The sequence below is a fragment of the Mesoplodon bidens genome (genome assembly GCF_964165515.1).
Source record: "Mesoplodon bidens genome assembly, chromosome: 10".
NCBI classification, from domain to species: domain Eukaryota; kingdom Metazoa; phylum Chordata; class Mammalia; order Artiodactyla; family Ziphiidae; genus Mesoplodon; species Mesoplodon bidens.
In genome coordinates this window covers 36,528,412-36,552,297 of record NC_138172.1, presented here as the reverse complement: position 1 = coordinate 36,552,297, position 23,886 = coordinate 36,528,412, and the positions used below count along the sequence as shown (strand labels likewise).

Here is a 23,886-nt window from a genome sequence, read left to right as displayed (position 1 = left end):
AAACCAAAGGAATAGGTTACTGAAATCAAACTAAGTCTTACCAAATATTGTATCTATTTTAAATTTCTAGTTAATTTTCATAAAATAATGTTACTCCAAGACTGTTTTATTCCCCTCTCCTTTCTTCCCCCATTCTCACAGACTTCAGCAAAAAAAAGCAATGGAGAAGACTTATCAGCATACAGAAAACAGCCTCACGCAACTGTTAAAAAGATAAGGAGCAAATTCTACACAAGCTTCCTCTTCACCACATTTCTTCATATTAACAATTGACTGATTTTAAAATTTTATCATTTATCATTTTGATTTATTCCAACATGGAAAGGAACAGCATAGCCTCTGTGACATAAATACACATACTCTGTTTTTGAATAAATTACAGGGTCTGTCACCTACTGGCTGCTGTGACATGGGTAAATTACTTGACCTCTTATGCCTTAGGTTCATCTGTAAAGTGAAGATATTGTGCCCATCAGGTGGGGCTGTTAGGAAGCTTAAATGACACAATTCACGTTACGTACACAGAATAATGCCTGACTCAGAAGAAAAATAAAAGGTAATTCTGACTAATGAAAATAAGAAACATAATTTACTGAGAACCTAGCAGATACTAGCACAGCACTAGGTGTTTTAAATATAAAAGCTCTAAAACACATAAAAGCTGAGGAAACTGAAGAACATCCCCCAAATTTTCTACTGCATCTCCCTGAGAATGTCTGAAACTTCAAAGTTAAGGGAAAAAAAATCTCCTTTAGACTGTCCAAAATAATTTAATGTTTTGATCTTCATGATGTCAAATGTGGTACTGAAATGGACTTCCTGGAAAATCCTTAAGAATGAGAGAGGTCCCACATATATGCTGGGTGAGGGGCACCTGAAGGAATGGAAGCTATGAAAAAGAAAGCCCTGAGGTTAAGAATACATTTTTATTTCAGGAATGGGTTCTGTTCTAGTTATTCATCTAAAAAGTTCTTAGCATGACATGTTTTGGCCATGCAATATTAAAATAAATATATGAGACTAAAAACAGTAACTCATACATAGAGAGGACACTGGGGACTTATGAATTCTAATGACAATAATAATAACAAATTTAAGTTACTTCCCACATTGACTTCCACTGACATTTCTTCTTTTAAAATTAATGTCTCTATGATTCCCAGACATACTGGTAAAATGTAAAAAATATCATGTTTTTTCCCAAGCTCCTTTCTTTTCTCTTTCACTGTAAGGACACTAAAATGGATATTTTTTCTAGGACACTAAAAATTCATTTTTTCCAGTTTTTACATTAACAATTTAAAAATTTTATTTTTCTTCTTTATATAAAAAGTATATTTGTTGGAAATAATTCAAACATTAGAGTATGTAAAATTTAAAAAACAAGTCTTTTGTGATCTAACCCTAGAGATAATCATCCAGTTTAGTTTATAGTTTACCATGTTGTTTACACATACATATATGTAAACATACATTTTGACTTTTCTGAGTAATGATGGAACCACATCCCATTGTGCTACCTGTTAATTCCTTTTGCTGGCTGCACAGTTTGCATTATATGAATGGATGTATAACAACTTAATTCCCATTCACAGGCATTTGGGTTTGGCCTAGGGTTTTGCTTTTACAAACAACACTTATGTCACCCTTTGGCGTACCTAGCTGAGTACTATGTTGGAACACATTCCCTGCCATCAAACAGCAGGGCCAAAGGGAATGCCACTGATGGGAGATGAGAGTGTGTTACCCCACACCGACACCAGGCTGCATGTATTATCAGGCTTCAGATCTCTTGCCAATTTGCTGGGCATTTTAAAAGCTATTAGATTAATACGTTTTCTTACATTTTTGAATGACCTTCTATAAATGATCTGTTTGGTCCTTTGCCCATTTTTCCAGTATTATTTTTTCCCTAGACTTCAAAGAGCTCTTTGTACATTAGAAACAGCAGTCCTTAGACTGTTTCATTAAACTAACTGATATTGTCAATTGTATCAAGAAAATGATCTTTTTTTTCCTTTTATGGCTACTGGGTTTTATATCATGTATATAAAAGGATCCATTCCAAGCTTATAAATGAATAAAAGATTACAGGTAAATAATAGTAAATGTACTTACGTTAGCAACTTATGTTTCTTTTTTAATGTTTATATCTTATTTTAGAATATGAAATGAGGTAGAGTTCAGGTGGGGGTTTTTTTCTTCTTTTTTTCAAATGGCTACCAGTTTTTCCAGTATCATTTGATTCCATCCTCTCTTGCTGATTTGAAATACTACCTTTATACAAACTTTCAGTTATAAAATAAATGAATCACAGGTATGAAATGTACAGTGTGAGGAATAATTACGTAATATCTTTGTATGGTGACAAATGATGACTAGACTCACCATGGTGATCATTTTGAAATGTATAGAAATACTGAATCAGGAACTAACATAGTATTGTAGGTCAATTATACTTCAAAAACACAAACTCAGAAAATGAGATCAGATTTGTGGTCACCAGAGGCAGGGGATAGGGGGAGAGGGGGATTGGATGAAGGTGGTCAAAAAGTACAAACTTCCAGTTATAAGATAAATAAGTATTAAGGATGTAATGTACAACATGATAAATATAATTAACACTGCTGTACGTTATATACGAAAGATGTTAAGAGAGTAAATTCTAACAGTACTCATCACAAGGAAAAAAAAATTTTTTTTTCTATTTCTTTAATGTTGTATCTATATTGAGATGATGGATGTTCACTAAACTTACTGTGGTAATCATTTCATGATATATGTAAGTCAAATCATTATGCTGTACACCTTAAACTTATACAGTGCTATATGTCAATTATATCTCAATAAAACTAGAAGGAAAAAAGGCGACTGTGGGACAAAAGGGAAAGTATGAATCAAGTCTCTAGATTAGTAAATAGTATTAAAGTTAATTTTCTGGTTTAGATCCTTGTACCATGCTTTACAAGGTGTTAACATTAGCAGAAGCTGAATGAAGAGTATAAGGAATGTCTTTGTACTATCTTTGTTAAGCACTTGGCACATTTGTTAAGTCTAAAATCACTTCAAAATAAAAGTTAAAATATATAAAATATATAAAACTAGGGACTTCCCTAGTGGCGCAGTGGTTAAGAACCTGCCTGCCAATGCAGGGGACACGGGTTCAATCCCTGGTCCAGGAAGATCCCACATGCCCGAGAGCAACTAAACCCATGCGCCACAACTACTGAGCCTGCGCTCTAGAGCCCACAAGCCACAACTACTGAGCCCGTGTGCCAACTACTGAAGCCCACATGCCTAGAGCCTGTGCTCTTTAACAAGAGAAGCCACCGCAATGAGAAGCCTGCTCACAACGAAGGGTAGCCCCCGCTTGCCGCAACTAGAGAGAAAGCCTGCATGCAGCAACAAAGACCTGACAGAGCCAAAAAATAAATTACTTAAAAAAAATATATATATATATATAAACTAAAATGAATGAATGAGTATCTTTATATTCTGGATTTAATTGTGAAAAGCCTATTCCCTCCACTGACCAACCTTGAGCTAATATCTTAATATTTTTTTAATGTATTTTTGTAAAATGTAATACTATTTGGCAGGGTAAAGCACTCTTGACTACTCTTTCAGTTTTCCTTTTTCTGGTGACTGTCATGTATTTATTCTTTCCTAAGAACGCTAGAATTAAAAAAAAAAAAAAAAAGGATGCTTGAATAATTTTGTCAAGTTCCAAAACAACCTATTCAAGTCTTTAATGTCCTGCAGTAGACTATTTTTCTTCCCATAGGTTCCATATACTCCTTTTAAGATAATTTCTTAATGTATGTTTTTTGTTCATATGAATTGGATATTTTCTTCCATATGATTTTTCTAACAGTTGTTAAAGTGTATTCAACATTTTCATTTTACTTTCAAAAGTCTTATGAATTACTGTTCTGTTTATATAAGAAAGCTAATGACTTGTATATAGATTTTGAAATTTCTACTTGTTGAATTGTTTTCAAAAACTTTTCAGTTAATTCCTCCCCATTATCTGCAAAAAAATAATTTTGCCTCTTATTGTCAATATTTTTACTACTTTTGTTTGTCTTACTACATTGGCTACTCTCAGAAAAATATAGATAATGGTACAGAAAGCACCTCTGTCACGTGTATAACTTTAAAAGGAATTTCTTTTACTCTAGGCTTGAGATACGAAGACAATTTTTAAAAATCACTTTGAGGAAATATCCATCTGAAGAATTCAATCAAGATGGGTACTATACCTTATCAGATAATTTCTCCTTTTATCTACTAATTATAATGACATGTATTACTGAATTTTCCTAATTTTGAACAATCCTTGCATTCCTAGAATGAACTCCCGCCTACTTGGTCATGTTGTTTTCAAACAACTAACTTGATTTCACTTGTAACAATACTTTTTTCCCAAGTATTTTTTGTATCAATATTCATAAAATAAGACTGAACTGCAGGTTTCTGTTTTTACTTTGTCAGACTTTGGAATCAAGATTATTCCGGCTTGGTAAAACAAACTGGGAAGTTTTCTTTGCTCTCCATGCTCTGCAATAATTTTTTTTCATTTGGCCGCCCCGCACGGCATGCGGGATCTTAGTTCCCCAACGAGGGGTCAAACCCATGCCCCCTGCAGTAGAAGCGCAGTCTTAACCACTGGACCTCCAGGGAAGTCCTTCAATAATTTAAAGGGTTAAAAGAATTTACCTATGGAATTATCTGACCTGAGTACTCTTTGAAGTGAGCTCTTTGACATTAAAAAAATTTCTTCACATTGTTGTCCACTTACATGTGTTATCTCTTCTTGATTCCACTTTACTAATTGGTATTACCCTAGAAAATTATTCACTTCATTCAGGTTTTTAAAATTATTATTTTTTGTTTTGTTTTATTTATTTATTTTTTGGCCACACCATGCGGCTTGTGGGATCTTAGTTCCCTGACCAGGGATCTAACCCAGGCCCTTGGCAGTGAAAGCGTGGAGTCCTAACCACTGGACTGCCAGGGAATTCCCTGATTCAGGTTTTCAAATTTATTAACAGAAATGTACAAGTCTTTAAACTTCCTCTACATTTTGTATGTTGAGTTTAATTCCCTTCTTTTTCCTTTATTAGGATAGTTGGTAGTTTATCTCATTGAACTTGTCGAAGTCTCCTTTTTAATTCTGCTGCTCTATTTATTTATTCATTTATTTATTTATTTATTTATTTATTTATTTATTTATGGCTGTGTTGGGTCTTCGTTGCTGCACGCGGGCTTTCTCTAGTTGCAGTGAGCGGGGGCTACTCTTCGTTGCAGTGCACATGCTCCTCACTGCGATGGCTTCTCCTGTTGCAGAGCACGGGTTCTAGGCGTGCAGGCCTCAGTAGTTGTGGCACACGGGCTCAGTAGTTGTGGCTTGCAGGATCTAGAGCACAGGCTCAGTAGTTGTGGCGCATGGGCTTAGTTGCTCTGCGGCATGTGGGATCTTCCCGGACCAGGGCTCAAACCCGTGTCCCCTGCATTGGCAGGCAGATTCTTAACCACTGCGCCACCAGGGAAGCCCTGCTGCTCTGTTTTTTAAGTATTAATTTCTTTCTTTCCTTTATAGTTCCTTCTTTCTATTAGGCTGGTTTTTTTTTAATTTAATTTTTGTTTTTGGCTGCGTTTGGTCTTTGTTGCTGCATGTGGGCTTTAGTTGCGGTCAGCAGGGGCTACTCTTCATTGCGGAGCACAGGCTCTAGGCACGCAGGCTTCAGTAGCTGTGGCACACAGGCTCAGTAGTTGTGGTGCACAGGCTTAGCTGCTCCGCAGCATGTGGGACCTTCCTGGACCAGGGATCGAACCCATGTCCCCTGCAATGGCAGGCAGATTCTTAACCACTGTACCACCAGGGAAGTCCCTAGGCTAAGGTTTTATATTGTTGCTCTTTTTCTAATTCTGAATTTGAGTACTTTATTCATTTATTTTTGAGACTAGGTATTCTGAAATGTAAAATTCTTTTCTATGTGGCTATTATCTACATACCTTTTCCAAGTTAAAACTGTCTTCAGTTCGACTGTCCTCTGAGATGTCTGTGTTCTTCTCATCATCCCCTTTATCTGCATTTGCAAATACAGAGGCCACTCGGACCACAGGCAAGGGCACATCTCGAGGGACAAATCTAACTGAGCTGATGGGCATGGTCCATAGTTTAATTTTCTTAAAAGATTTGGTTTTGGCAGAATACCGTGATTCACAGACAAAAACATCCTCATCTCGAAAATTTTCTGGGCATAATTTAAAGTATTCCTGGTGGATATAAGAATAAAATCAATTAGGTGAATTTTCTGAAAACCAATCAACCAAAAAACAAATAGAATCACCAAACAAGCAAAGAAATAAAAGCTAAAGTATTAAGACTTTTTGACAGTGAACAACAAATGGTAAATGGCTAGAGATCTAGGAGTATTTCCTTATACTGAATGGCCTTACTCACCACATACTGTTTAGCTTATTTAGCTTACCAACTGCTCCTCTGACAGTATATTAGTATTTCATACAGCTATTATATTCCTTAAAGCTGTGGGCATGTGCCTATACTACACAGACAAACAAAAAGTGCACCTTATTACCTAAAACCACACTAACAATTTATAATGATCCTTCAGAAAATGTCACTCTTAAAAATTTGTCTGCTGATATAAAAAAATTTAAGCTAACTGCATATAGCTATATAGTGTAGGCAGCAAATAGTCTTTCACCATCATGTTCAGGTTAATTTCTCCCCAAATCTTTACAGAAGCTAGAGACACAGCTTAAAAAAATTCAACAGTTTAAAACAGAGCTATCAATTTTGTAAAGATCAATTTTTTGTGTTTGTGAATTTTATTCCCATGGAATAATTTATTGTTTGGGGACTAATGAGTTTCTTACCTTAACAAACATGACCACACATTTTCCTAGAATTTTATTAACAGGAACTTTATTGTAATAGTCACTCTTAAAAACTTCTTTTTCTAGAAATTTTCGTGTAGCCAAATGGAATGTTTCATTTGGCCGATAAAACCAACAGCCATACAACCATTTTTCACCTCAAAAACAAAGAGAGAGAAAGAAAGAGAATTACCATTAACAAAAATAACATATTCTTTGTAAAATGAGCAAGTACTCCATCCATTCTGCCATGGCCTAAACCTAGCAATGTGCTTTTAGGCCACGGTTCCTTAATACAATTATCTTAGAAGAAACAATACTTTAAAATAATGAAATGTAATGAGGCCTAAAAAATGCTACTTTCCCCCTCCTATTAAAAGATGTATAATAAATAGAATAAGGAAGGTGATAAGACCTACTCTACTCTGCTGGGTCAGGACACACCTAAAGCTGTGTGCTTTTATAAGGATGTAACATATACTAAAAGACATATTTAGCTCTTGGGTGAAGGAATACAAAGGTATTTTACATGATGAACAGCTGAAAGAATTGGATTGCCTGGATCACACTTCTGCTTGCTCTTGGTTTCATTAACTCCTATTCATTCTCTATGTCTCAAGTTAAAGGCAATTGTTCTAGGAAGCCTTTTTGAAATCAAATTCTAAGCTAAGGCACATGTCTGTCTATAACAATTTCTTCTTTATTTGTGATTTGTACCAGAGTGGTTTTGCCAGGGGCAAAACACAGGCCTTTTGTTCTTCTGAATCTCTGCCATCCTACAGAGTTTGGCTCACAGTATGTTTTTAATAAATGTCAGTTGAATGAATGAATCTCAAATAGACTTCAGAAAGTTGTATTTCTTTCGACTCAGCTGTGCCACTGCCCAACAGTGCTTGATCCTATGTTTCTCATATAGTGGGTACTTAACTGCATTTACTGACAGTGTAGAACTATTGTTGGAACACATAAAATGTCTGAGTTACAATTTCCTTCCTTGAGAACCAAGGAGGAGTACAATAGTCACATCTCACCAATCTGCCCTCCAATTTAAAACGAACTTACCAGCAGAATCTTCCCACAGTCTCTCAATACAGACTATATGAGGTTGTAGATTGGCCTCTGCAGGCTCCACATAGACATAATCTCCAACATGGTACATACTGTTCTTAAAGCTGCAGTCCTGGCTGTATGTGCGATGTAAGCCTGAGAGGCCTGCAGCTCCAGAGGAATCTTCACTCTTTTCAGCTTCTTAGGTAAAAAAGAGAAAAAAGTTTTCATGAAAGGGATGTTGGAACAGATGCAGGATTCAAACAACACATACTAATACATTTACTTCTTTTCTAGATACTCAAAGGCAGGATTTAGGACAAATAGTATGACATCCACATTCCCAATAGCCTCTACTCAAAATTGTCTTTTTGAATTACAACCAATTGCCATTAATTTAAATAAATACATAAATAAAGCATCTACAGAATAAAAATAATCACCTTAATAATATATGCTCACTAGAGTCATTCTGGATGATACACAATCGTATAAAGAAGAAAACAGGTCACTTGTAAATCATGTAATCCTAGAGATAATCTCATTATGTAGTTTCTCTCCATCTTAACACATCTGAATTTTTTTCTTCTGACAGTTATTACATGGTTATGTCACAATGAATGGAATCTTAGAATTGAGGAGATATGGAATATGTATTTCATACAATATACTGTAAACTATATATGCATACACTTAATATATCATGAACATTTCCCCTGAGATTAAATGCTTTTCAACAAGATTTTTATTTTTGTCAAACAAAACTTTTAAAAATTGTTTATTTATTTATTTATTTGGCTGTGTTGGGTCTTAGTTGCGGCACGTGGGATCTTTAGTTGCAGCAAAAGTTGCAGCATGTGGGACCCTTTAGTTGCAGCATGCAGAACCGTTAGTTGGGGCATCTTTTTAGTTGCAGCATGTGGGATCTTTTAGTTGCGGCATGCGAACTCTTAGTTGTGGCATGTGGGATTTAGTTCTCTGACTAGGGAACCCAGGCCCCCTGCATTCGGAGTGCAGAGTCTTAGCCACTGGACCTGGACCAGGGAAGTCTCTAAACAAAACTTTTTAATGGCTCCCATATAAGCCATTATTTGCAAACACCGTAGGTTTTTTTCAGGAAAAAGCTTTGCCCACTTCTTTGATTACTTCCTTAGGATAATTTTCCATAAATGGAAGAGGTGGAAATAAGCATGTTAAACGTTTTTAAAATGCATATTCCAAACTGACCCCCAAAAGTCTATACCAACTTAAGTCCTTCACTCTTTGGCTACAAGGCGGGGTGTCTGTTTCTCCATTCCCTCTCCAATACTGGTATTATAATTTTTTTTTTTAAGTTTTGCCATTTTTGGTGGAAAATGTTATCTAGCAGTTGATTAATCAAATGAATCCCAGTGACATAGGAAGCATATTCACAAGGTTCTTGAGAATTTTATACCAGCAGGAACACTGTCAACAGGCCTGAAACGGAGAAAGAGTACAAAATGAAAGAAGGCTACTAAACCCCCCAAATTCTAGAGACAGGAAACAGGCTGATAAAACAACTCAGCTGCAAACATGTGTTACCTTGCATGAAAAAAGATGATTCAGAGGGCAAAGTGTGGAGCCACAGAGAACTAATTCCATGCCCTGAAGCCTAATGCAATCTGCTTGCCCAGATCTTGAAACTGCTTGGAATTGATGACTCTTTTTTTCTTTCCATTTCTCCCTTTTTGAATGGGAATGTCCCTGTTATCTTATGCATGTTCCATCACTATACTGTAGGAGCAGAGAACTTGTTTTTCACTTTCACAGATGAAGAGAAATTGTGTCTCAGGATGGATCATACCCAGAGCCTCACCCATAAACCTAGTTTAGACTGTTTAAATAATGAGATTTGGGACTTTCGAGTTGATGGTATTTAGATTAGATTTTGGTAGCCTGGTAGAGGGGTTGTTACAGTAACAAGTACCTAAAAAAATATGAAAGTGACTCTGGAATTGAATAGTAAGCAGAGACTGGAAGAATTTTGAGGAACAAGACAGAAGAAGCCTAGGTTACCTTGAATAGACTGTTAGTAGAGAAATGGACATTAAAGACTTGGCATTGAAGGCTCAGAAGAAAATGAAGAAAATGTTATTAGAAACTGGAGGAAAGAGGTCCTTGTTATATAGTGGAAGAAAGCCTAGCAGAACTGTGTTCTGCAGTTATGTGGATTCTAGGCCACCTGAGCTGATCTTTTAGATATCTTTTTCTTTGTTTATTTGTTGTTCTATTTCCTTGGAGATTTCTTCAACTTTATCTTCTAATCCTTCTGTTTCCCTTCTGCTATTTTTAAAACAATTTTTTAAGTGAATAAATTTGATATATAACTGTGTAAATTTTTTTAATTTATTTATTTATTTATTTATTTATTTAGGCTGTGCTGGGTCTTAGTTGAGGCACATGGATCTTCGTTGCGGCATGTGGACTTCTTAGTTGTGGCATGCATGCAGGATCTAGTTCCCTGACCAGGGATCGAACCCGGGCCCCCTGCATTGGGGGCACGGAGTCTTACCCACTGGACCACCAGGGAAGTCCCACATTGTGTAAATTTAAGGTGTACAACATGTTACTTTGATCTATTTATATACTGTTGCCATTGCAGTTTACTACACTACATAACTATAGGACAATATTGTTGTCTGTATCTACTGTACTCTGCATTAGATCTCTATAGCTTATTTACTACTCTTTGCAAGTTTGTTCTGTTAAACAGCATCAATCTTATCCCCCAACCCCACTCTGCTATCATTTTTTTTTAAGCTTGAGATATAATTAATACACCATACAATTCACCTATTTAAAGTGCACAGTTCGGGCTTCCTTGGTGGTGCAGTGGTTGAGGGTCCGCCTGCCGATGCAGGGGACACGGGTTCGTGCCCAGGTCCGGGAAGATCCCACATGCCGCGGAGCGGCTGGGCCCGTGAGCCATGGCCGCTGAGCCTGCGCGTCAGGAGCCTGTGCTCCGCAATGGGAGAGGCCACAACAGTGAGAAGACCGCGTTCCGCAAAAAAAAAAAAATAAATAAAAAATAAATTAAAAATAAATAAATAAATAAGCCCGTGCGCCACAACTACTGAGCCCGTGGGCTACAACTACTGAAGCCCGTGTGCCTAGAGCCCGTGCTCCACAACAGAATCCCCAACAGTGAGAAGCCCGCACACCACAACGAAGAGCAGCCTTCGCTCGCCGCAATCAGAGAAAGCCCGCGTGCAGCAACAAAGACCCAACACAGCCAAAAATTAATTAATTAATTATTTTTAAAAGTGCACAGTTCAATGGTTTTTGGTATACTACATTAATTTTTAAAAATTGTGGTAAGATGTATATCACATAAAATTCACCATTTTTGGACGATTTTTTTTAAATGAATTTATTTTTATTTTTATTTATTTTTGGCTGCGTTGGGTCTTTGTTGCTGCACATGGGCTTTCTCTAGTTGCGGTGATCAGGGGCTGCTCTTCGTTGCGGTATGCAGGCTTCTCAGTGTGGTGGCTTCTCTTGTTGTGGAGCATGGGCTCTAGGCACGTGGGCTTCAGTAGTTGTGGCTCACGGGCTCTAGAGCACAGGCTCAGTAGTTGTGGCACACGGGCTTAGCTGCTCCGTGGCATGTGGGATCTTCACTGACCAGGGCTCAAACCCGTGTCCCCTGCACTGGCAGGTGGATTCTTAACCACTGCACCATCAGGGAAGCCCTGGACGATCTTTAAGTGTATAATTCAGTGGCTTTAATTATACTCACACTGTTGTGTAACCATAACCACTATTTCCAAAACTTTTTCTTTAGTCCAAACAGAAACTCTGTAACCATTAAATAATAATAACTCCTTATCTTTCTTCCCCACAGCCTGGTAACCTTTAATCTATTTTGTCTCTCCATGAATTTGGTATTCTACGTACGTCATATAAGTGAAATCACACAGCATCTGTCCTTTTGTGTCTGGCTTATTTCAGATAGCATAATATTTTCAAGGTTCATCCACCTTGTAGTATGTGTCAGAACTTCTTTACTTTTTATGGCTGAATAATATTCCACTGTACGTAAATACTGCATTTTGTTTATCCATTCATCTGTGATGGATACTTGGGTTGTTTCTGTCTTTTGGCTATTATGAATAATGCTACTATGAACATTGGTATACAAGTATCTGCTTGAGTCCCTGGTTTCAGTTCTTTTGGATACATACCTAGGAGCAGACCTAATTGATCATATAGTAATGAAATGTTTAGCTTTTAAACAAATTGCCAAACTGTTTTCCGTAGTGGCTGCACCACTTTACATTCCCACCAGCAATTTATGAGGGTTCCAATTTCTCCACATGTTCACCAACACTTGTATCTTTTTTTTTTTCATAACAGTTATCCTAAAGGGTGTGAAGTGGTATCTCACGGTAATTTTCATTTTCATTCCCCTAATGACTAATGACATTGAACATTAATTTTCATGTGCTTATGGCCATTTCTATAATTTCTTTGAGGATATATCTATTCAAATCTTTTGCTCACTTTTGAATTGTGTTGTTTGGTTGTTGTTGAATTGTAGGAGTCCTTTGTATACTCTGGATACTAGACCGTTATCAGATATAATGATTTGTGAGTATTTTCTTTAACTCTGTGGGTTTGCCCTATTTTTAATTTCCAAGAAATTTTCTGTTCTGCAAATGTTCACTTTTTATGGCTTTCTGTTCTTGTTTTATGGATGCAGTAGCTTGTCATCTCTCTGAAGGTCCAGTTAGTTGGTTTTTTAAAAAAATTTTCTCCTGCTGCCTTCAATTTTTTTGTTTCCTCCAAGTTCCATTTTTCTTTTTGTTTTGCTCTCTATCTTAACATCTTAGAGAGTTTTCCCTTAAATATTTGGTCCAATTTAAATAAATATCTGCTTCTATTTAAAAGTAAAACACTTTAGGGACTTCCCTGGTGGTCTAGTGGTTAAGATGCTGTGCTTCCAGTGCAGGGGGTGTGGGTCTGACCCTGGTCTGGGAACTAAGATCCCACATGCTGTGTGGTGCAGCCAAGAAAAAAAGCCAAGTAAAACGCTTTAAAAAGCTGACTGGAAGCTCTCCATGCATACATAGAGCTGGATGGATTTCACTGAGGACCAGATGTTATCTTTAGATCCCCACTGCCTGGTCCATTTCTCAAGAGAAGAATCTTCTGTCTCAAAATTAAAAACCTGGGACTTTTCTGGTGGCACAGTGGTTAAGAATCCACCTGCCAATGCAGGGGACACGGGTTCGAGCCCTGGTCTGGGAAGATCCCACATGCCGTGGAGCAACTAAGCCCGTGTGCCACAGCTACTGAACCTGCGCTCTAGAGCCTGCAAGCCACAGCTACTGAGCCCACATGCCGCAACTACTGAAGGCTGCACACCTAGAGCTCATGCTCTGCAACAAGAAAAGCCACAGCAATGAGAAGCCCATGCACAGCAACAAAGAGTAGCCCCCGCTTGCCACAACTAGAGAAAGGCCGAGCGCAACAAGACCCAACACAGCCAAAAATAAAAAAAAAAAAGAACAAACTTGGTATGATTTCAATCCTTTAAAATTTTTTAAACTTTTATGACCCAGCACATGGTCCATTCTAGACAACGTTCCATGTACACTCTAAAAGAATGTGTATTCTGCAGTCAGTGGGTATAGTGTTTTACACGTCAGTCAAGTCAAGCTGGTTGACAGTCCTTGTCCTAGAGCTCAGGTTGCTGTAAGAACACCCACCATAAATGGGGTGGCTTAAACAACAAACATCCATTTCTCACAGTTCTGGAGGCAGATTTGGTGTCTGGTGAGGGTCCACTTCCTGGTTCATAAACAGTTGTCTTCTCACTCTTCATCCCCTTACAATGGCACCAATTCCACTGTAGTGGCTCCACTCCCATGACTGCATCCAAACCTAATTACATCCTAAAGGCCCCATCTCCAAATACCAACATACTGGAGGCTACAACATACGAATTTTGGTGGGAGACACAACATTCAGTCTATAGCAATCTTATTTAAGTCATACTTTTGCCAATTTTTGGTCTAGTTAGTCTGTCATTTGCTGAGAAAGGTGTATTGAGACTATAACTGTTAACTATTTCTCTTCAATTCTGTCAGTTTTTGCTTCATGTATTTTGGGGCTCCACTGTTAGGTGCATACACATTTAAAAGTATTATACGTTCTTACCCTTTTATCATTATAAAATATCCCCCTTCAACTCTAGTAATATTTCTTAAAGTCTATTTGTCTGATTAATATAGTCACTCCGACCCACCATGGTTACTATTTGCATGGTATATCTTTTCCCTTCATTTTCCTTTCAATCTATTTGTGTCCAAATCTAAATGAGTCTCTTATAGACAGCATACAGTTGGATCTTACTTTTTAAATTCAGTCTGATAATCAATGCATTTTTTTTTTTTTTTGCGGTAAGTGGGCCTCTCACAGTTGTGGCCTCTCCCGTTGCGGAGCACAGGCTCCGGATGCGCAGGCTCAGCGGCCATGGCTCACGGGCCCAGCAGCTCCGCGGCATGTGGAATCTTCCCAGAATGGGACACGAACCCGTGTCCCCTGCATCAGCAGGCAGACTCTCAACCACTGCGCCACCAGGGAAGCCCACCAATGCATTTTAAATGGAGTGTTTAGTCTAGTTGCAGTATGTAATTACTGATATGATTGAATTCAAGCCTGCCATTTTGCTATTTTTTTTAATTTTTTTGTTCCTTTTTTCCTCCTTTACTGCCCTCTTTTGTGTTAAGCAAGTATTTCTGGCGTATCATTTTAATTCCTGTATTGACTTTTTCTCTTTGTTATTACAATATGCATCTTTAACTTGTCACCATCTATTTCAGGTTAACAGTGATTTAGTTTCATTCAATATTGCAACTTTGCTCCAATACGGCTCCATTCCTTTGTGCTAGCTGTGTCACATATATACTTCCATAAACGTTATAAAGTTAACAATAGTGTTATTATTCCTTTAATCAATCTAATGTTTTTAAAGAAATTAAGTGAAAAAGATACAGACATAGTCTTTTGTATTTACCCGCATATTTACCATTTCCAATACTCTTCAGTCCTCCTTACAGATCTGAGTTACTACCTGGTGGTATTTTCTTTTGGCCTGAAGCTCGTTCTTCAGTATTTCTTATAGGGAAGATCTACCAGCACTGAACTCTCTCAATTTTTGTTAATCTGGGAATGACTTATTTCAGCTTCACTCTTGAAAGACAGGTTCGTTCACTGGATACACAATTCTCGGTTCAGTTTTCTTCCCCTTTTAGCATTTTGAATATCATTCTACTGCTTTCTGGCCTCCATTATTTCTTATGAGTCATTATCATATTGTTTTTTTGGACATGATGAGTTATTTTTCTGCTTTTAAGACTTTCTTTCAGCAGTTTGATTATGACATACCTAGATGTGATTCCCTTTGTGTTTTCTTACATGTTCTTGGAGCTGTAGGTTAATATTTTACATCAAATTTGAGAAGTTTTCAGCCATTATTTCTTCAAATATTTTTCTTCCCCTTTCTTTCTCTCCTCTGAGATTCCCATTATAAGTATACTAGGACACATGGCATGAGGGGTGGCTGTAAGTCTACATAGCTAAAGCTCAGCCAATGATTTAGGTGAAGACTGTATTCAAGCACCTCAAACCTGTAAGGATCCACCCTCTGCTGAACGATCTACATGTGGCTTGGGGGATGCATTCAAAGTTGTGACCTACTTTCAAGAATCCCTCATTTTGCTTTTCATCAGTATCTCGCATCTCCCCTGTACATGTGTAGTTTTCCAGTCAGCCAAGAATGTGTGGAGAGCTTATCTTAGCCCTTCTATGGTAATCTTCAGGATATTCCTCAACCCCAACTGTTACCTGGGGCAAGCGAAGCTACAGGTTTACCCTGTTCATTCCCGCATCAACTGCTTTCGTTGGAAAAGACACAGGACCCCCCTCCCCCTTTCCCGGTCACTCACACACACACACACACTCACCCTCCTAAATGAGTACATTCCTTCTGGCAAAAAGCTGCTGGTTTCTGCAGCTAACCCTGTACTGGTAAAATCACTATTCTCACCAACCAGGTTCTTTTCTCTTCTTTTTTGCATATGCCATTGCTTATGAGAATTTGCTTCAAATCAACTTATTTTGTTCTCTTGCCTAAGGAAAAAAGACTCTAAGGAGGAGATTTGATGCTAAAGACTAATTTGACTCTTGGAAAGTTATATATTCTAGGTATTTATGTGAATTCTAACTTTTTCAGAAATGATTAAATTTCTAATAAAAGTTCCTTCCTACTTTCAAATATTTCTAAATTCTGGCAAGTGACTCAAGGTAACATTTTTAGGTTGATATAATTAAAATAAAAATGTCCTCCTAGTTATGTGGTTCAACCAAAATATCATCTACTTGGGGACTTCCCTGGTGGTCCAGTGGTTTAAGAATCCGCCTTCCAATGCAGGGGACACAGGTTCGATCTCTGGTCGGGTAACTAAGATCGCACATGCTGTGGGGCAACTAAGCTTGCATGCGGCAGCTACAGAGCCCACGTGCTCTGGAGCCTGTGTACCCCAACTAGAGAAAAGTCTGCGCACCGCAACAAAAGATCCTGCATGCTGCAACTAAGACCCGATGCAGCCATAAATAAATAAATAAATAAATAAATAAATAAATAAATAATTCAAAACAAAAACAAAATATAATCTACTTACCTGGCTGAGTCCATATGAGGACAGCCATGCTGTTGAACAATGGGGCAGAAACTTTATGCACTGCTGAGAATGCTCTCTAGCCCCAGCTGGGCCCCTTAGGTTTTTATCTACCAATAGTATTAAGAGGTATTTAGCTTCCACACTTGTGAATTAATTGACTCTGTTCTTGAAATACTAGAATAACAGCTGTGTCACATATAACTTCCAACCTTTTCCAGTCTGATGACCAAACTGATGACAAAAACATTTCCCATCTCACCATGTCTGTTTTGAAAGAGCCAACACCCTGAGTCTTCATGTACACAAACAGGACTCTGCTCCACAGGTAATTATAAGACCAGCTAGGACAGAGCATAATAATGTTTCTTCATATTTAATAAAATGAAAGAAACTAACCTCTTTTTTCTTCTTCTCGTTTTAGTTTATCTTCCTCTATTTCTTTCGGTAGTTTTTCCTTTTTCTCTTTCTCCACATCATTATGTAAATGTTTTGTGGTATAGCTGAGTGCTGGTGAAAGAAGGATCTCTCCATTTTTGCAGAGTTCATCACGAATTTTAATAAAAAACTGCTGAAGTTCTACCGCATCCTCATATATTTCAGAATCTGTCCTATAATAGCATTAAAAGTATTCAGTGACACACAAGCTGCTTCTTTTAAACACCCTGCTTATATGTTAAAGCATTCTATGAAATGCTTCTTTAATGCATTAATTGATATAATGGTAACTTCTGTGCAGTTCTAATAAGGCTATCTCCTTAAAATTTGTCAGAACAGAATCTGAAGTGTAATTTTACCTTGGTGAGCCTCATGCTCACCAGTTGCCTTTTCCTTAAGGCTCACTCCTTGTACAGCTCATGTAAAAGGAAAGGCCTCATACAGCTTCCTGGGGAGAAACATAGCATGTTCATTAGCTGATTTTGGCAACAGAAGGGGGTTGCCAGAGTCAGGGACTATACTAAGGCTCCACACCATGTGCAACACTTACTTGTATCTAATCTTTGAATTAATTTTTACTTTCTCTTAGTTAAGGGACCAACACACTGTATAAGGTATTAACAAAAGATTTAGCCCATTTTCTTCTTTTTGGATCTATATCATGGTTGCCTAGGCTGGTACAACTCCATGAATATTTGAACCTCAACTGCAAAGTCCTAAGGGCATCGTAAAATGGTTACAGGCCTCAGAGTCAGTGTTCATGTTAGTTTCCCAGAAATAACTACATAATTCTGGGGAATCACCAGAGGCAACATAGTGAAAGACAGAAAAAAAATTATCTGTTGTCATACTGAAAACTTTTAAAAGATTCTTTCACCATTTATAAAATGAGAGGATTGGGAAAAATGAACTTCAGAATTTAGACTCAAAGAAATTCTATTACTATTTCTAATCCACTGTTGGTCTGAGGAAGGAAGATAATTCTATTAACTAAGAGTATCAGGGTCTAAAAAATTATCCACAAAGGTAACCAGAGACAAAGACTTATCAGAAGCAGCCATGGAGACATTCTGGTCAGGCTAGTGTGGATGGTGTAGCAAGCCCAGTCAGCTGTTTGCTGATACGGATCACTAGAGCATCAAACTTGAACGAAGCCTCCAGAATGCTTCTCACCAGCAAAGGTGAACTGGCAATCTACAACAATGCCAATAACAACCTAAATGGATGTTTCAAGAAAGATTCTAAAATCTTTTCAGGTTATAGAAATGCTAACACTTGTAGGAAAGCAATAAAAATAAAACTGGCCAAGGGAAAAAAACTCCTACGACACTATTTTGATGCCTATTTTCTGAAAAGAGACTTCTGAAGACTGTTCGCTTGAAATTAATTTTACAAGAGCTTACAATTTTAAGTATAAAATTAAAACTGAAAACACACTTTTGATAATCCACATTACAATGAAAGGGCAGATTCATAATTCCATCATGTGCTCAGAACAGTGTGTAATTTATAAAACTCACAAATTGTTTAGTTCTGGGTTTTTCCATTTAATATTTTCAGACCTTGGTTGACCCTGAGTAACAAACTGCAGAAAGTGAAACCATGGATAAAAAGGGGAATACTGTAATACTGCTCTACCTCCTAGGCCTCAAAAGCAAAAACTAACCATGTCAACAATGGGAGAAGCAAAAGAGCTCATTTCCTAGAGATACAAATCTGCTTAATTCTTAAAATAATCATGTCATCTATACAAGAAACAAAGTTGCTAGTCATCTCTCTAAGAAACAAAGTTGCTAATAATCTAAGAGACAAGTCTATTTTGGAGGACTCACAGACTAACCCCAAGATATACTGGGGGTAAGGTAGGGGGGCAGGGAGGAGAGGAGTGACTTTAGACTTAAGGACTATTTAAATAAACTGTGAATAAGAATGGAACTCTATGCTCCATGAGAGCAGGGTTTGTCTGTTTTGTCCACTGGTATACACCAAGTATCCAGAACATTCTCATAACTGGTAGTCACTCAATAAACATTTGTTGAATAAATGAAAACTAACGAATAAATGAATGCAGATTTTGACTACAATATGTCCCCCCATATTTCTCTTTATTTCTATCTGCACTGTTGAAGAATAAGGATCATTTACTAAATGTGTCACTCAAGGGCCTCTCCAATCTGACCCCAACTCCACGTGTCTCTTGAACACACCATATTCATTTCCTAACCCTATGCCTTTACTCATACCACTTACCTTATCTGAATCCCACCCATTTTCCCATTCTTCTCTGACGTCTCATGCCTTTTTAGAACTCTAACGCAGTTCCTTTACTCCACCATCTTTTACTAAATATCAAGTTGTTAAACGTTATCTCATGCCTGGAATTATTTTTCCCTAAGCATAGGCGCTATCCCAATTGCCAGACTTCAAGCCCTTAGAGCACACAGCTCAAGTCTTATCATCCCTGGCTGTGCTCCATGACTGGCCTCTTGGTGACTGGCTCAGCAGTGGCTCTCTACAGTGGGGAACAAGATGAGCCAAGCCACTTACTAGTTGTGTGACTTTGGCAATGTATTTCTCTCTGTCGTGTACATCTTCGTATACAAATTAGGAAGATTATCACCTACCTAGAAGGCTATTATAAGGGTTAGAGATTATGTACATGAAGTACTTAGCGTGGTGCTTTACAAAGGGCAGGCACTCAATAGGAACATCAAACATTACTTTTAATTTTTCTTTCAAGATCCAGAGCAAACCCAGGTTTCACAGATTCCCCAGCTGGAATCACCCCATGCCCAGTGACTAAAGGTCTAGCTCTCAGCATGATAGACTGTAAGCTCCAGGAAGGTAGGATTTGTATTTTTAACTTTTTATATTCCCCCCAAGTGACCTCAAGAGCATATAGAAGACACACTGTAATTGCTGAACTGAAACTGTTTTCACAGCTGAGTATATACTATTGTTGTGTGGCAAATATACAGCACAGATCAAAATTAGAAGGGAATTTAAGTTTGATGGAAATTTAAATTTGATTTCTTCTTCTTTTAGAACATTTAATGTCTACAGAATGAACTTAAAAGTGATGAACCTGAGATTAAAAAGAAGTCCTTTTAGATATCTGAAATGACAATCAAATCAGTCTAACCTCAGATCAGTATCTTAGAGCTATTTTAATTTATTTAAAGCATGCTTGCATTGAACTCAAACTTTAAAAGAAAATCATATTACTATTTCTAATTGAAAGCATTTTATCCATTAAAAATACATGTTCTACGAAAGGCTATATTTTAAAAGTTTATGTTTTTCAACAGATCTTCAATTTTGTCTCATTCCTTCCCCTCATTGGCCCTAGACAATTTAGTAGTGTGCCTTCTCTCCTCCACAGACTACACTTGCTCTCTATAAGTTTTGGCTAATTAAAATTCAAAATAGCACCCCATCAACTGTAATCATGTACCTATGCTGAAATAGCACATCAAAGCAAAATTCTTTCTTCTGTTTTAAATGTCACACCTTCTCAAAAAGAAATGGTTTTGAAAACATACCGATTCATCCTCCTTGCCCTCTCCAATACTTCAAACATATGTTCTTGAAATAAATCAAGCCGCCGGTAGCGATTATTTTCAACATTCTTCCTAATTATGTCAAAAGTAAGAGGAGGTTTGTTTGGAAAGCTGGGATCCACAGCAGGAATTTCTGCTAGGGAATCACTGTAGCATCTTCCTTCATCATCCTGATGACTCATGACTGACACAAAAAGATTATGGATAAGCTCCTGAATCAGCAAGGTTACATTTGGGACGTGAGAGTCCTCATCTCCTTCTAGGTCTCTCCGAGTTTCAAGCAGGACTTTGTGTAGAACAAGGGCATCTTTGTAGATCAAAGACTCGGGCTCATTGTATGTACAGGCATTGTTAAACATCATGACGAAGTCCTCAACCATGGAGTCTATATCTTGGTATTTGTTGGCCATCATGTGACTTCGAATTTTTTCCATGTCCATGGGTTTTTTAATGGTCAAATAGTAGTCAGGCAGCTCGGATCTGGAGGGAAGCCTCAGAAATATGGCACTGAGGCGGCGACCCCTCTTATCAGTATAGTTCTTTACAGCTTCATAGACTTCATTTAGTTTCTGCTGCATTGGAGTCATATATTTTGATTTTTTAGGAGAAATACCGCTCTTCCTACCTAAAGAAAGATTTATGTTAAATGGATAAAATAAAATATATGAACTTAAATTTGTAAAAAGTTGGTAGCATAACCACAAGGGACTATTCCAAGTGATTTATAAAACACAGTAATTAGTACGTTTCTAGTGAAACATACCTTATCAACAAAGAAAGAACTAGAAAAACTGTTTGCACTACTCATATTTTTGGTGGGAGAGTAAGTACTATTATGTTGAGATAGTTGTGAATAAGGTAGAATAAAGGAAATGAGTAGCTATGTGACACTCTAACTCCATCTCCTATGGTATCCTTGAGAACTGAGATTTTCATCAAGGGAGAAAAAGAGATCAAGATGTTAAAACAGAGGACACTGAATAAAAACCTTGTAGCCTTGAATCTCAACTGGGAGTAACAGTATGAACTTAAGATGTATTTTCTCTTTAAATATAAAATACACACACACAAAATTTTTTAGCTCTGTCCACTGAAAATTCTAGAAACAGTGACCAACCCAGTTGTAGTATACCCCTATATAATTTTGACTATAAAGACTATAGCGCTGGAATACTGATTTCAAATACTAATGTTAGTAACTCTTTGGCAAATGGCTAATTCCTAGTCTATACAAGATGAGCCTGGTATAGCTTGAAACACTAGACAGTAAAGAATCTACCAATGACTTCTTTCCATGGTCAGGTCAAAAGACCATAGCAGCCAGTCTGGGACAACGTAAGTATCAACAAGAACCATAATTGTAATGGGTTATAAAACTCAGCAATATGCTTAAATCTAGTAGTTTTTAATGATAAATAAAAACAAACGAACAAACAATGGGGTAGATGTTGCAAGACTTTAGTAAACCAATGCATTATTTTCTTTGTATTTCATTATTTTGAAAACTGGTAAATAAAAGGGGAAAAAATCTAGCTTTTATCCTTTCAAAAACCAAACAATATACACAAACAAACAAAAAAACCATACCACTGGGTAACCAAACACTGGACGAGGCAAAGTTTATTTATATAGAAGTATTCCAGTTAGTAAATGAGCGAGCAATGGTAAAATTAAACTATCACTATCTAACAGCTCTTCAATGAATTAAGCATCAATAGCTATTAACATAATTTAAAGAAACAACCAGATATTACGTGCCACCTGATGGAAGACACTATATCACCTCTGAAGTCAGTTTCTGTGTCAAAGGGAGGGGAGAATCAAATTTAAATCTAAATCTGATCGACTACCAATTTATAGGAACTAAAAAGGACAAAAGAACACGTGAAACTACAGCAAAGGGAAACAATTAGCAAAACCTAGACTGTGGGAAGCTATAGTACAAACCCAGTTTCTTCAACAAACTGCAAGGGAAAAAAAGAGAGATGGAGGGGAATTTATAGATTAAAAGAACTATCAATCAAATGCAATGTGTGGACCTTATTTGCCAAGTTGAAACTGAATCTAATCAAGCCTTTAAAGTTAACTTCCATTTATGAGAAATAAGGGAAATAAAGGAAAAAGTTAACTGACATCACAAGGAAGTGAACTAACTAATCCAGAACTTTGGACTGCACAAGAAAGTGACCAGGTTTCTAGAGTTAATGGCATGAGGATAAAAAAAGGAGGGGGACTGCTCTAAACTATGAGTTTAAGGACAAAATAATCAAATGTAATATATAGAACTTAATTAGATCCTGATTTGAAGAAACCAACTATAAATATACATTTGTGAGACAATCAGTAAAATTTGAAAATTTGTCAGGTATTAGATGAAACCAAGAAACTCCTAATTTTGTTAGGTGTGACAATGACTTCATGGCTATTTAAGAAAATATCTGCGTATTTTAGAGATGCATATTGAACTGCGTAGAAATAAAATGACATGATTGGATTTGGCTTAAAATAATTCAGAACAAAGAAAAAAGAAGGAAAAAAGGGAAGATAGGAAATAAGTATGGCAGAATCTTGATAAATGCTGAGTAACAGGTACATACAGAGATTCACTGTACTATTCTTTATACTTATATATGTTTTGAATTTTTCATAAAATTGAGAAATGAAAAAATTAACATTGATGTTAAAATTTCCTTTCCCTGAACTTTAAAAAAAATGTATTTATATATATTTAGATAGTTATTTGTTAAAGTATCTATCTGTCATTAGTTTCCTAACTCAATTTGTATAATGAATTCTAGTTTTAAAAGGCATTATATCCCTATAAATTAGAAGGTTTTCGTTTCTGCAAACCTTCTGTGTGCTTTTACAATTCCATGAAGAGATAAATGAATGGCTTGACAAAAAGGAATGATCACTTAGCAATAAATCATACCCAAAGCTATTGTAAATTCAGTTTACAGTTATTTCATATAGAAAATCAGGGTTAGTTTTTTCCCTTTTCAGCAAATATGACTCTAAAGAATATTTGACAATACCACTGTCATTTGCTTGGTATTTATTTTACTTATATATTTTAAATAAGGCAGAAACCTCTTCTTTAGCCCAATGGTACTAATTGTTTTTGCTGTCTCTCTTCTCTCTCACAGTTTTCAACCAAACAACCATCCACAGACTACACTCAAAAGACAGCCAAGTTGGGACTTCCCTGGTGGTCCAGTGGTTAAGACTCT

General features: G+C 37.0%; 1 protein-coding gene across 16 annotated transcripts in view; it reads right to left on the bottom strand.

The window, feature by feature from the left end:
* Positions 1–23,886, bottom strand: part of PBRM1 (polybromo 1) — a gene marked incomplete at its 3' end in the record, with an annotated part of 101,729 nt that overhangs the window by 27,630 nt on the left and 50,213 nt on the right. For 11 of the 16 annotated variants that reach the window (XM_081246336.1, XM_081246322.1, XM_081246332.1 and 8 more), the window contains 5 exons: positions 20,639–21,281; positions 17,058–17,269; positions 7,969–8,154; positions 6,907–7,064; positions 6,019–6,282 (listed from right to left, as the gene is read on the bottom strand). In XM_081246336.1, coding sequence (XP_081102462.1) covers positions 6,019–6,282; positions 6,907–7,064; positions 7,969–8,154; positions 17,058–17,269; positions 20,639–21,281 — 1,463 coding nt within the window. The remainder of the gene's footprint in view (positions 1–6,018; positions 6,283–6,906; positions 7,065–7,968; positions 8,155–17,057; positions 17,270–20,638; positions 21,282–23,886) is intronic. The other 5 variants (XM_081246323.1, XM_081246335.1, XM_081246321.1 and 2 more) reach the window with 1 other exon arrangement.